This window comes from Rhipicephalus sanguineus, chromosome 2 (assembly GCF_013339695.2).
Source record: "Rhipicephalus sanguineus isolate Rsan-2018 chromosome 2, BIME_Rsan_1.4, whole genome shotgun sequence".
NCBI lineage: Eukaryota > Metazoa > Arthropoda > Arachnida > Ixodida > Ixodidae > Rhipicephalus > Rhipicephalus sanguineus.
In genome coordinates this window covers 41367675-41382982 of record NC_051177.1, presented here as the reverse complement: position 1 = coordinate 41382982, position 15308 = coordinate 41367675, and the positions used below count along the sequence as shown (strand labels likewise).

The 15308-nt window shown below is 44.3% G+C and overlaps 1 protein-coding gene across 1 annotated transcript in view; it reads right to left on the bottom strand.

The window, feature by feature from the left end:
* LOC119382806 (structural maintenance of chromosomes protein 3) overlaps nucleotides 1-14558 on the bottom strand; it is a 43298-nt gene extending 28740 nt beyond the window's left edge. The window contains exons 1-5 of the mRNA XM_049412325.1: nucleotides 14238-14558; nucleotides 12221-12320; nucleotides 9205-9350; nucleotides 7284-7428; nucleotides 3169-3322 (exon numbers count right to left, since the gene is read on the bottom strand). Coding sequence (XP_049268282.1) covers nucleotides 3169-3322; nucleotides 7284-7428; nucleotides 9205-9350; nucleotides 12221-12320; nucleotides 14238-14296 — 604 coding nt within the window. The 5' untranslated portion in view covers nucleotides 14297-14558. The remainder of the gene's footprint in view (nucleotides 1-3168; nucleotides 3323-7283; nucleotides 7429-9204; nucleotides 9351-12220; nucleotides 12321-14237) is intronic.
* Nucleotides 14559-15308: the final 750 nt, after the last annotated feature.

Below are 15308 nucleotides of genomic sequence, written 5' to 3'. Positions count from 1 at the left end.
GTTGAGAGCTGGGCTAGTTGGTGACTGATCATTATGCCTATAAGGTTAGGTAGCGCACTTTCGACGGGGACAAAAGAAACAGAAAGGACACGTTTCTTTTGTCCCCGTCGAAAGTGCGCTACCTAACCTTATAGGCCTGCTTGTTTGCGTGCAGGCCTTCACGGATGGCAAGTGCGATGGCCAGCTCTTCGGCTTCTGTGATCTTGCAAGGGCAGACTGATGCTCCAGAGGTTATGTGGCCTCGGCGGTCGCATACCACTGCCACTGCTCCTTTAGTCGTCGTCCCATACATGGCGGCGTTCGTAAAACGGGCTGTAGTTTAGAATCGATAGGTTTTCTGAAAGTCTTGGGCCCTTGCTCTCCTTCTGCCGCTGTGTAGGTTGGGGTCCATGTTGCGTGGAATTGGGGCAACGTGATAGCCCTCCCGGACATGACGAGGTATCTCGCAGGTTTCCTGGGCTCTCGTTGTCGAGGCTTGGAATCCTAGGGTTTTTAGGACCTGCTGGCCCGTGCGAGTACGCTCAAGTCCCTGTTGTTGTGAGATGTGAAGCGCTTCAACAAGTTCGCTGAGGGTGTTATGAAGCCCCGGTGCCATCAATTTCTCAGTGGATGTACTCGTTGGCAGGCGGAGAGCAGTCTTGAATGCCATTCTCAAGAGGGTGTTGGCCCATCTGGTCTCATATTGTGTGAGATTATAATAAGGTAGGCTATATGTTATTCGGCTTACCACCAGGCTTCGAACGAGTCGACTAATAGACCAGCTCAACTATGCAGAATGCTTCGCGGTGAAGTTGCTGAGTTCTTTGTCTAGAGGTAAGCATGTTCGAAAGTTCGAGCACTTCGAATATTTGAATGAATATTACAGTATTCGAATTCACTTCGAGATGAATTTAAATTATTCAAAATGAACGAATACACTTATATTAGACCGCAAGTAACCCCTGTAAAGGTAGTTTCACTGCAGCATAGGAGTGCTATGCCGTGAAAACACCTATTTAAGAAAGATGCGCACTGCTGCAAAGCCCTACTTCAAGGTTAAATGAACATTCTACCCTCACATCGATTACTAATTTTTTAAAGTTTAAAAGCTTGTTGTATTGGTTTACATATTCTAAGTATAGTAAATGTTAAATTGTAACATATTTTACCAGTTATCACTAGCATCCTACTGCAATTCAAATCCTGCTACTATTCAAAATCGCTTCCAATTCACTTGGAACCAAAAAGAATGACATTCGCACATGCCGTGTTCCAATAAAAAAAAAATATTTGCAGGTTAGTTGGGTCATGACAAATATGCTCATTTTTTCTCTATAATATGTGATATATACTATTTGAACTATTTGATTTGAAATTATTCAACCGAATCACTATTCGCTTCAAACCTATGATCCCTATCTAGAGGGCATTGCAAAAGACAAGGACGCACAAATGGGCACACAACAACTACGTATGACAACCGCACATGTGCTTCTTTTGAATCTTTTGTGCTGTCCCTAGCTAGGCCAACTAGCCGTATTTTACCGTATTCACCGTATTACCATTCATCGTATTTTACTAACTGCCTTTGTTGAACTACACTCGCCGAAGTGGCATGATGAATGATATATATTATCAGCCCAAACCCGCAATTCCACTGTATCGCTGTGCGCTGAGATCACTGATTATCCTAGATAACTGTCTCGCTGTGTGCTTATTCCAGAGGCCCCATCACAGCGTGCCCCATAATCATATCATGGTGTTGGCATGTAAAACCCGAGCAATTATTAGCTGTAAGCGGTCGGTGATAAGACTAGCATATAATTCAGCAGAAGGCATTGCTTCAGTACAACACCACCCTGGTGGCAACTTCTAGGTTGTAGATAGTGCGGCTACCACTCTCTGCACCTGAGATCACTGATTATCCTAGATAACTGTCTCTCTGTGCCCCGGCACAGCGAGACAGTTTTTCAAAATTTTAGGTTCATACTGTTTGGAAGGAATTTAAGTATAACCTCAGAAAATTTCAGCGCAATCAGTTGCAATTTTCCAGAAAAGGTACATCAAGTGTCAATAATTTTCAGAGTAAACTGATTGTGAGAAAAATGCACTATAACTTAAAAAAAACGCACGGAAAGTTCTCGCAAGATAAAGCGATGACTACACCACAAAAGCATTCCTAGTGGGACAATCTACAATCAAAGCTTATGAAAATGGCAGGAAATTAATATATTTACCCAATCTAGTCATATTTGTTATTTAAAAAAATACATACGCACAGAAATAATAATGGAAAACAACATGTCAACAACCCCTTGCAACAGTCACGAGGTGTGGCTTTTGGCACCATGGCTTTGAGCGCTCGTAGCACTTGCCAATGCATGGTTGTGCTTTGCTAATGAAATAAAAAAATCCCCATTGCCTGGACCATCGGTATGAAGCGCAAAAAGGCATTAGCATCACAAAAGGCACCTCTACGAAAAAATCGCCAGGCCTGCACTAAACATGCAGCACAGTCACAGTGAAAGCTGGAAGAGCGGCTTTCCTAGAGCCCGTTGTAAACTCTGTAGGGGCAACCAATACTACAAGTACCCAAGGCACCCACTAGTACGCCATAAATCATAATTTTTGTGAAATCTATAGGGAAGCACCCACTATGCCATCATTTGTCATTCTGCGGAGAAGCGTGGTACCGCTACACGTCTGTAAGGCCTCATGTGGACTTTGTTGATGATGTGGCTGATGGCGATGAAGAATTATGGCTGAGCCCATTGTAATAGGTTGGAAGCAATGAACAACCCAGTTGTTATGCAATTTGCATCGTGTGATGAGTGGTTGGTATTTTACTCTTCTATCATGGTATATTACACATGTTAGCACAATTTCTTGCCCGACATGACGCCTGTATAGGGTGTTTTTGCGAAAGACTTTCAAGCACTGGCGTGGCTCTGTGGTAGAGTACTTGACTGCCATGCAAAGGGCCCGGGTTCAAGTCCCACCTGATCCTAGCTATTTTTTTTATTTTGCGCGATAGTGGTTACGGACACCAGCAATGGCGGCGGCTGACAACTACGGTGCCAAAAATGGCTGTTGTGCTCTCATAACAGCTTTTGCTGTAAAACAAGTGGGTTGCACACACACTCTGCACAGATGCAAATTGTACCGTCCAGTGAAATCACGAACGCTGACCTTCGAGAGTGACGCAGTTGGCCTTGTACCGGCGGCTTGCCTCTTGAGCGACCTGCAGGTTCGAGCAGAGCAGCCACTTGCCCAGCCAGTGCGGCAGCAGGGGAGCCAGGTCGGAGTTGGTGCACTCCACCATGTTGAGCAGGCGCCCAACATCCTGCGGGGGGAAATGAGGGTTTCGGTAATTAACGAGATTTTGCTAACCTACGGATTATTTATTTATTTATTTATTTATTTTATAACATACTGCAGACCAGAATTTAGTCCATGCAGGAAGGGCACTCATAGTACACACAAAAAAAGAAATACAACACCAAAATATCAATACAGCGAGTACAAGGAATGCGCAAATTTTCACACTCAACTTAGTAAAGGCACTCACACTGCATACATAAAAGAAATGCAGTACTGCAATTACAACAGAATTAATAATAATAAAAAAGCAGAACATACAAAATCAAAACACAACACATAACGTGGGTATTGTGGAAACTTAAAAAGGGTCATTCATTACATGCCTAGAATTCCACTCCGACACTGTCCTGGGAAAAAATGAGTATTTGTAAATATCTGTCCTAGCAAAATGGGGGGTTAACTAATGCATGTGTGTGATCGTGACGTGTACGCCTTGTGGAAAGAGGTGTTACATATAATGCGGGGTCGATGGATAATTCACGTCTAATGAGTGATTGTAGGAAATTGAGGCGCAGAATCTGCCTACGTGTTTCGAGGAGGGGGATGTCATTTTCTGTCATCAGCTGTGTGGGGGAATCGGTGTGCTTGAACTTAGAGTAAATGAAGCGAACAGCTTTTCTCTGGATTCTCTCTATTATTTTAATGTTGTGTTTAGTGTAGGGATCCCATATAATTATACATTAGTGCACTTGTTGCAATTGAAAAATTGGAGCCAGTAACTTCACGAGGTGCGTCCACTTTGAATGACGCTTGAAACTAAGCCCTGTTTTTCAGATAAGGGATGTCAGACACATGGTAAAATTGTAGTCACAATCTTTGGTCGACCCAGTGCTTGTGTTGATGTTTTTACTATTGGCCGCGAGATCGAGCGGAGTCACCGCCTGGCGGCTACTGGCTAAAGCGTGCCTAGTGTGGATTGCTCCCTGCGTCGTCTGCTAGCCACGTCGTGCTTGCATGTGCGCGTACGTCCTGCACGTTCTCAAAGGGCGGTTTGTTCTGTTATGTTAGCGCGAGTTTAACTGCTCGTACGTATACCTAACATGGTGTACAGAAGCAAGTGGGCTTGCTTGGCTGCATGCGCATTGTAATAAGATCAGTGAGTGCGACTTTTGAGAGGGCTGTGTATCGGTGTCGTACCCTTTGTTCGCCACAATCATTTCAGTGTTGGTGCCGCTTTCTGGTTCAAGCACGTCGTAAAGTGCGCTTGGCATAGTCCCAAACACAAGGAGCATTAAATAGTGTGTGAATGCCGTGTTTTAGCGACTCGGTGGTAAACAAAAGCGAGGCTCATGCACTTTCGCATTGTTGTTAGGCGTATAAATGCGGCACTGTAGTTCATGATGAGCTTTAGTTGTGCTTAAGATGTCCTTTTATTGTACGGTCATGGTCCCACTACAGCGAAATATTTCTATCAAGTGAAATCTGACACTCCGGTACTCAAACTATCTGCTAAAAAAAGACAATGGAATGATACGGCAGTGATAAAACGGAGTTCCCGCGCACAATTTTAACTTTGGGCGAAATTTATGCAGAAACACCCGTGTGCTTAGATTTAGGTACGCTTTGAAGAACCCAGATATTTAAAATTATTCCCGACGGCGTGCCCTACGTTTTTGTCGTATAATGTCACACAAAACCTCATCTTTTTTTTACATTATCTGGAGCGTTTGTGTGGAGTTGTTATAAATTGATGGAAGGCAGCGGACATGATTAGTTCGAGAAAAAAAACCTTATTCCATAAAATAACTGGACCTTTGTTGCATCACTGTCGTGCACGTAATCAATCGATGAAAACTCTGTGCTGTACACTGTTACATGCGTACGCGTATTCGCGCGAACAGTGCTATTGAACTCATTGCACAGGAATATGAGCTGGTATATAAATGAAGAAGTAAACACTTAAGTAGTTCAGGCGTGCTACAGCAGTGCGTAGTACACAGAACACAAGGTAAACACGCACAGAGAAAACAACAAAAAACGTCGTATAGTGCGTAAGTGCAGACTGTCACCCAGGGCGAGCATACCTTTCATCGGCAGATTGTGCTTCTCTCACTAATAATAGTAACGTTGGATGATCTTCGTGCATCGATTCAACAATGAAGAGTGTATATATTACCAGTAAGCTGCAATCAACGCATTTTATTCGCCGACAATCAGCTCAAACAGCTCACAACGAAGCGCCGCTGTGTGCATTTGTATACGCGCCGCCGACCGCCTCTCCACACTAACGTGGCGACGGTGCTGCCTCCTATAGGTCGATCTCGCGGCGAATTACAGTCGATCCCGGATATATTGAATCTGACCGAGAGCACAATGAAGTTCTATATATAGGTAATGCGTTATATAACATATTTTACATACACATATCAAAAATATTTTAAAAGGATTTTACAACTGTTCGACATACAGAATAATTCGTTATATTTAGGTTCGATATATGTGTGTCGACTATATCAAAGGCAAAGGTGAAGTAATGTATGTGTATAGTGGGCAAAAAAAATGAAATTACGTAGCACTCTCATGACGTAATGATAATCTCTGGCTCATCAGCTCTTTCAAAGGAACCTGCCAGAACAAACGTGTGCAACTCGTATTTTTTTGTAAAAAGCCTAGAGGGCAGGAATGATGATAAAAGAAGTGACTCACAACTCAACAGTTGTGAGTAAGCATTTGTGTTGCGCGATATTGTCTGTGTCTAATATAATACAGTCAAACACGACTATATCGGACTTGGGTAAATTGAACTATCAAACTATTTTTGAAAACTACAGTGCTTTAATGTTAATGCATAGGAAGATTTATGGCTACATTGAACAAGAACAGATGGAAAACTTGATATATCGAACACGGAGCGGCGTGAACTTGACTTTCCCTCACAAGAAGTTGGCTTTTTCTCACAAAAGGGGACTTTCTCACACACATTTGGGAGTGCGAGTGGTGTGACTAAGAGGGCATGCCATCGCATGCTTTCGCCCAGGATTCGTCGTCATTGCAGCCGTTGTGCAGGGTCACTGTTCGCTTCTCCGCTCCATTTATTAACGCAATGGATGCCATAAAACAGAAGAACTCAGCTGTTCTGCGCAAAGCTGACGATAATCAACACAATTGAACGTAGAGAAAAGAAGTCTGACGTCACCACTATGTAGAGCATCCCTAGATGCACACTGAGTACGATAGTGAAAAACAATGCCAACATTAGGGCCAAGGCATACAGAGGCTTTTGGCACCCGAAGAGTATGCACAGATGCGTATGAGGATGTTAAGGTCACTTTTTACAAAGATAACGTATTTTCTCGCCTACAACCCTTCCCTGTATATAACCGCACCCCCAACTACAAACCGTGGAAACAGAAGAAATTTTAAAAATTGCCCACGCATTTTCGTTAGCCGCCTTTCTTGCATTGTTGTAAAGCGGCACGGTGAAACGAATCTGCGCACCGAGAGTTGCATGAAAAATATGGTAAATTCTTAAGAAGTTTTACATAGAATTAGACGATATATCCAACTAATTCCCATTTTTTAGTGAGTTCGATATACGAGGGTTCGACTGTATATACTTTAATAACTGCTGGGGGTTTTACGTAACATAACCAAATATGATTATGAGAGGTGCGGTAGTTAAGGGCTCGGGAAATTTCGACCAGCTGGGGTTCTTTAATCTGCACCTAAATCTAAGCACATGGGCCTCTCACATTTTACCTCTTTCGAAATGCGGCCACTGCGGCTGGGATTTGATCCTATGACCTTCAGGTCTACAGTCAAGTGCCATAACCGCTAGATCGCCGTGGCAGGTGATATTGTCTTTGTCGCTCATCTATCTTGAGCTCTAGGTTCCTTACAAAACGTGCATCACCAACCAGAACAGCTATTCATCCTATTGTAATGTGTGATTTGCATTCCTTTGAAGCGGAAGCAGCACGTACGCGCCCACTTGGTTCTGGTAACCGATCTTGCACGGCCGTCTTGTCCAGCGCCTGAAAGCCAAGGTACCCTCGAGTCTTCAATGCGTAGAACTTGCGCAAGAGTGTTGTTGCAGCCGAGCAGCTTTGCACGAGGTGAGTGAACAGTCTGCAGCGAAAGAAGGTGCAGTGCACTGTTGAGTCAGAAGATGACTTTGAAAATGATAAGAGTGCACAACTTGAAATACAGCAGCCTCTTGGTAAATGGAGATCTTTTAAATGGAACTGCTGCTTAAATGGAACAAATGCCTCCATTATGATTGATTTTATACTCAAATTCTGCACCCCAGTTCACTTCCCCATAAATGGAACTCCTGTTAAAGTGCCCCTAAACCACCTCCGATAATTTTTTAACATTTCAATAAATGCACGCATCGAGTTTGAAATGGCGTCACGATCAACAATGCCAAACACAGCAGCACTACAAGCCGAGGGCGGCCCACAAATTCTAAGAAACAATCCCTTCACCTCTCCAGGGCTTTTTATAATCCTCAGTGTTTGCCATGACGTCAACATTATCGTCTGCTCATGTCATCCACAAAGACAACCTGCTTGTGTGCTCCCAGGTACCTGCGCTCACCGCTCTTCCTCCTCGCACGGTGAGGAGGAGCACTTGGACAGGAGGAGAGACGAGCCGATAAACGAAGCATAGCGAAGAAAAGAGCGAACTGAGGAGGGGCCTCTTTTGGATCTTCAAATGCGTGCAACTGCGCTATTACGGCACTGTTTCGGAAAATTCTCACGGCTACTATGTGTTTCTTGAAGACTCGTGCACAACTGTACTAACACCATAACTAAATTTCGATCTCTGGGTGGTTTAGGGGCCTTTTAAATGGAACATATTTTGTGGTCCTTTCGAGTTCCATTTAACGTGAGTCTAATGATTGTTTGAACAGTGCTTCTTTCAATGCACTTTTTGAAAAGTGAAAAAGCATGCACACACAAGAAGTAGAGTAGTATTGGGTATCTTGCCCCTGCTACATTTCAACCCAGATTTGATAAACACAGATATTGATGTAAGTAACGCATTTTTTATCCTTGTCCAATTACCATTTTTTATCATTAAACCACTGTTTCGAAGATATCTTTCTGTGCAAGATGCAACTACCTGTACCCAGAATTTCCAGAATCTTGCAACCAATTGTACAGTAAAAGTGTTATCTAATCAGATCATATGTACAATGCAAATACTGACGCAGATTATCGAACATTTACAATAACTAGACATTATGCTGAAACGCACAATGAAACCTGTATAATACATATAGCTGGTGCACTTGCTTTGAAGGTCAAAGTTTTGACAATTGACAACTATGCTTGCTACTGCCGTGATCTTTAGTGTTAATCACTTATTTTTCTTGAAACAATTTCGTCCAATAAAGAGCTAACATTCATGACTTGCAGTTTTGGGAGACCACATGACAATGTACAATATAAAGTATCACATTTACTGAAGCACGCATAAAATTCATTTCATCCATTTCAGGACACGTTGATTATAGTACTACATTTTATCAGGTTATGGACCGAACCTGCAACCTTTGGAAGGTTGCAGGGACCGAACCTGCAACCTTTGGAAGGTTGCAGGTTCGGTCCCTGCCGGCAGCAAGTTGTCTTTTTGTCTACTTTACTTTTTTCACATTTCTATTGTATTTACTGTAATACAGTTAAAAGACTACAAATAACGTCCCCTATACCTTCCCTGGCTTCATTGTCTGTTGGTTTTCACTAGTGTAGTAAATCCTGTCATGTAAAGATTACGTGCACATCAAAACAGGTGCTTCGCCAAACAATCGATCATTTTCACCAAAATAAATCTGCACGCACTCTAAATTACGAACAGTAGCGAACCAGAAGCAAAAAATACAAATGTCACAGCACTGACCTTTTGCCAAGCGCTGCCCCCAAAGCAATGTTCAGGGAGTCTGGCACTTGTAAGTGGTCAATAAGCATTCCCATGTACTCTCCAATGGCTGGATCATCAGTGTTTTCCAGCACTTTTTTTAAGCCTTGCCAGCCTGCAAACTCAGCCTGCAATGTCAAGAAGGTGTGGTGTAGTACTGCCGCCTCGCTACAACAGCCTGTACACCAATGCAACCGTGTTATCATTAGCTGCCTGTCGTTGGTGCCGAAATGCACATTGTATTGGCGGCGAGGAGTTACCGAGTCGCCCTCTATCGGACGCGCCTCGATTGCGTGCTAGGCAGGATGCCGCCGGCGCGCGCCCCATAGGTTTTGCTGTCGGCGCTCTACAAAATCACCTCGCGGAAGCCCTCCAGCGCATTTCTGTAAAAACTTTCGAAAGGAACTGTGTTCTTTACTGCCAAAATGATCATCTTCGACGAACTGAAAGCACAAGATAGTCTACAGTCGCTGTCTCTTTGCAGAAAACCGAGCGCCCGCTTTACGCGGTCACCGCGTCGGAGACCCCTGAACCGGCTTCTTGCGTGAAAGGTAGTCACTCGCTGAGTGCAAAATATGTGAAATATCTCGTTAGAGTAGACTGCCTGTATAACCAAACGGAGCATAACAGAAAGAAGCCTCAAGCCAGCGATCGCACGGGTTCGCGACGATTGACGGTGCCTCTGCATGTATGAGCGTCTGCATGTATGTTCGTACTGATGGTTTCGCTTTTGCTACGAGCGCGTTTTGGCACCGCGCTGTGAACTTTAGGCCGCAAAATATGAGAATTTGTGAGTACACAAACTACTGTTGCGCGGACGCTATCAGAGCAGTTCAAAAACAATTTCGTTACAACTACGGCTTCGATGCGCATGCCAACTTTGTGATGTGCCGTCCCGACGACTGAGTTATGATTGAGTTTTATTTTTGTCTAAATTCGTGTACGTTTCAATGTCATTTGACAAGTTATCTCGCAATGCGTACTGATCGGCCTTCTCAGCGGGCAAATGCCGCTGCTTCTGTTTCTTTATTCAGTGCATTCGTTTCGTTTGGTGCTCACACAAAACGTGAGCAAATGCGACACCTTTTTTTAATGCTCCTTAATTATCATTCCATTTGCATTCCAGTGAACTTGGCGCTGTCTGTCATGAACAAATTCATAGACCATAGCTTCACCACTTCGAGATTGCTGGTGGAAGGAGAAGCAGTTTACGAGACCGCGCATGTAGTAGCATGCAACGTCAAGGAAAAGAAAGAAAATACAGTAACGTTCGCGAGACTTGTTATGCAAGCGTAAGCTGTGAACTAGGACCCACGTGAACTTGAAATAGCGGTGAATAAAATAGAAGTTATTGCAGCACCTGCAAAACAAGATAGTAACTATTTGACGAGTAACCCAGCAATTTTGGCAGCAGTGTCGTGTTTAACGCCAACAGGGTAGCATCTTTCCCACGTAAATAAATGAGGCTCCAAGAAGATACATGGGGTTGGAGAGGCCCAACGTCAGTTTGTGAGTGACACGAATAAATTTGGGACATAGCGTTTGCGTCAGGGGAACGCAAGCGTGACTGAAGAAATGTTATATTGCCAACATAAATGCAGCACACAGACGCAGCATTTGACTCTCGCTATGTACGTCCACCAGCAAACGTCGCGTAGAGGCGAAAGCCAGATGCCTCTACAAACGGGAAGATTGACCGTCGCGGCGTCAAGACGAGTGACGCAAAAAATAATCGTCACGTGATGAGGTCAACATATGACGTAATCATGACGTCACAGACCTCCTAAATTTGTAACTTCATTATGACATCACCATGACGTGACATAACATGATGTCACATGATGACGTATTCACACGGCATGGTCCCTTTGCATTGCCTCCGTGATCAGTGATGGCGTTATCATATGACGTCATCATGACGTCACAGATCACCAAAATATGTAGCGTCATTATGACGGCACATAACGTGACGTCACGTGATGACGTATTCAACGTCATGGTCGCTTTGCATTGCCTCCGTGATCGGTCACGGAGGCCGTGCAAAACCGCGTTAGGTGCAGAACGCTTTTGGAGGCGGGCGCGGGAGAATCAATACATCGACTGACAAGAAGAAGAAGCATGGCTTTCGCCTTCCAGTCACCTTTGGCGAATGCATAATGGACCCTGTGAGTTTTTTAATTCAACGTATCTAAACAATGACTTGCGCATCTGCAGCCGATTTTGTGGATGCTGAGCACGGGGCCGACGATCAAGAGGTCGCACGGGAGGGTTCTGAGATGGTATCGCACGTAGTAAAAGGTAGTGCCTTCTCCATGCTGTGGCAGATAAGCATCGGGAAGCTGCAGCGGGAAGCGCGCGTGAGCCATCGTCTCAGTGCGCGCTGTCTGCTACTCACCGAACATCGCAGACCCGACGCAGTAACGAAAGTCTTCGTCGCGGAAGTGCTTGTTGCACACAAGACTCGCAGCCGATCGCTACTTGCCGGTTCTTAGCTTTACAACCCATGCTTCACGCAGTTTCTTGTCCCGCGGTTACCGCTGCAGGCTGACACCGGGCTCTGTTGCGTAAGCCCGGCACTGCGGCACTGAGCGGTAGAGCCCCATGTTTGTCGCCTTCAGAGGCAGCCACTCTATTAAAATGGTTTCAATTGAGTAGAAAATGCGAGAAAACCTCCGTATTTGAACAGACCGCAGCGCATGTAGTACTTGAAACTCGTTTTCAAAGCACGCGGCAGCGCTCCACAAGCAGCCGACGCGGCCGCTGAGACCACGTGATCCTGCCAAGCACGTCACGCCGACGGTGGCGCCGGCGTTTCCAGTGGTGGGCCTCGAGGCCAATATCAGTCTACAAGGCACAAGGCAATAAGATGCTGACAAATCAACTGGTGTAAACCACATAGTTTGCCAAATAAGCAGTGAATATATGAACTCGAAATAACTGCCACCCTTTCAGCATAACAATGCATGCATGGCAAATGTTGTCAAGGTGACTACTGTACCATGCCCATTGCAGCAACCATATGAGGCTGGTGTCGTGCAACAGCGTCCCGTGCCTGGTTCAAACTGGCCTGGCAGTCCTCTTCCAGTCGCTGAGTGCCTCTGTGAAGCAGAATGCAAATTACAGCCGCTGCATCTATGCGCAAATAATGTAGACAAAAAGCAACATTCACTGATATGCACTACTTAATTTATACTTCCTTACGGGAGCTACAGAGACTTGCTACTTGCCATTTGCAAGCAAAAAATTGTGCGCTGCGTGACAGACATGGGTCACGTATTTCAATGTAGCGTTACGAAGTCGTTGAACAGGGCATGCAGCTGGAACGAACATTCCGGCAAGTGGACTTGTCTTCGTCAGACAAGTTTGGACACTGCCCGAGATCCCCTGTCTTTTTACCTTGTTTTAGGAGAATGTTCAAATAAGATTTTTTTTAAATATACATATTTGCGCATGTTTCATTATGGCACCCCTGTCTCTTGTGCCCACTTCTCAACACACTGTGTGTGGGCAAGCATGATGGATGCCTGCTAAGCAAACACCCTCCACAAAGAAACAACCTCTCTGCAAAATTTACAGGTTGAGGCATCCACACATAGGCATCCACACACATCCACATATCCACACATTACACCGTGTAATTTTCACGGTGTTACCTACTAAACATGAAATGGAGCATATGAAGGGCCGCAAATACATCATCAGCCAATTATTTTTGATCATTTACAAGATGTTACGGTAGAAATGAACTTTCTTTCAATATCAGTGATAGCATAGTAGGTAGTCTGAGTTGACCTAACATTAAAACAGTTTCCTGGCATTTACATAAATTTTCTTGTTTTTTTTTATGATGCCACAAACCATTGCACCAACACATCGTTTGTAACAATGAAGTTGCACTTATGAGATGATCACAGGCAGTGAATAGTACGAAGAGTGGACTCACGATTCACTCAACTGAAAAGAGAATTGTATGTACAGACTAGAGTCACTGTATATGCTACCTTTAGGTAGCAGAGTTGCGCATAGGTCCGGCTAGCAACCACAGCTATGCGGTGAAGTCGCACTTCGTTTTTGCAGGCGACATGCCTACCGTGACGCCGATTAACCTGTCTGGCGTGTCGAAGACCGGCAATAAACATTGGCTGTCGATGGCGAGTGTTAATTCAGTTCGCTGCAGCGGCGGCGTCGAGAAATAAAAAAAATGGCCCAAGCGGCAGCTTCTCCGCAATGCATGGTTGCTGGCGGCGTTGGAAGACAGATGCGCAACTCTGCTACCTAAAGGTAGCATATACAGTAACTCTAGTACAGACATGTGAGGAATGTGTATGACTGCATTAATGGGGCATTTAGAAGGTTTTCAGTTCACAGAACTCACAGTCCAGGAAACAATGGTGTAAAGATGCTAGTGGGGCCAAGAAAGAATACTAGAATGCACAGCATGCATAAAAGACACAAAGCATGACGAAAATGAAAACATTATTCTACAACACTGATTGTACTGGATCACCAGCTGTTTCTACATTGTACAATAAATAATAATAATTTATGGGGCTTAATCATTAATGTGCTGAAAAAAGAAGAGCACTAATGTGAGAAAAGCAGGGAGGACAGCTGCAGGAGCTTCATATCTGGCTGGCTAATCACCACAGGGGAAAGGGAATGATAGGGAGAGAGACAGGAAGAGAAAGTGATGATAGTGTACAGCAAACTGTGTACACGTGTGATATGCATACATGTTCTGCACATACACTTCGTCTATATGCAGGCGTTGGTTCTAAAGCCTGGAGGTGAGGCACAGTGGGCTGTGACGTTAACTTTTTAACACATGATTCTTTTTATTGTGCTTCCAGTTATAAGTACTACACAGACACATTTACATTTTGGCTTCGTAAAAATGCAGCTGGGATACAACCATGCAAATCAGATTCTTGGCAACGGACCACCAACAATGTTGCGCACAGGGGCAGCAGTGCAAAGAAGCATGGAAAAATGTTGCTCGCATGCAATGGCCTTACGTGTGTTTGTCGATGGCTGCATAGCTCTGCTTCTGCAGCTTGACAAGCTCGGCCTTCATGCTTCCATCACGCTGCCGCAAGGAAGCCAGCTTTGCTTGGACCTGCTACTCGCCGCGGCAGAATTGCACCGGAAACCGGCCAAACATCAGACAATGGCACGGCTTGTTTAGTGGGGCAATTTTTCCACACAGCAAACAGTGTAGTGGAACAGCATGCTCTGAACAGTCGTCAAATACCAATAATTTTGTTTGAAACTCGCTCAACCTGAACTGTTGGCTTCCTCTGACGTGTGCCTTGACAGCGATTTGTAATGCCACTCACTTTGCACACTCATGCTTTTGGTTGTTTTCTTTTTTTACAGAGTATTATGCAATGCTTCTTCCTCTTTTTTTTTTTCTTGCAGGTTCCTTCATATGTTCATTTGCTGCTTTTGTTTTGTGGTTGACTTTTGAATTTTGAATTGTTTTCTTTCACCTGTATGCCAAACAAGTGGCTTGTGCTGTGTTGAGCTTTTCTCTCTACTAATACATAAATCGTTTCTTTCTGTTTTCCTTGAAGAAAAATAAAATAAATAAATCCTGTTGTTTCATGTGCCAAAATTACAATATATGATTATGAGGCATGCGACAGCATGGGACTTCGCATTAATTTTGATCTCCTGAGGGTCCTTAACGTGCACCTATATCCAAGCACACGGGCGTTTTTTGCATTTCGCCACCATCATAATTCAGCCGCCATTGCTCGGAATTGAATCGGCATTGAATGCGCACACTCGTGCTTAGCGGTGCAACGCTGTAGCCACCAAACGATGATGGCAGGTCTTCCCCGAAGTGTGTTATGTTCGTTTGTTACACTTCCATCTCCAAATAAAATCATTAGCAAATATGACATGCTTCCTGTTTGTCCTGCTTGTTCCATTCACACAAACAAAAAAGCATATATTCAGGCCCACATACATAAACAGCTTTTGCATGCAGTGTGGAGCTGCGTGCAGCTCGAAATACACCATGCCCTTGGGATAGCTAAAGCATCAATAGATCATTTCATGCCGAGGCACATCTGCTGTGGTCA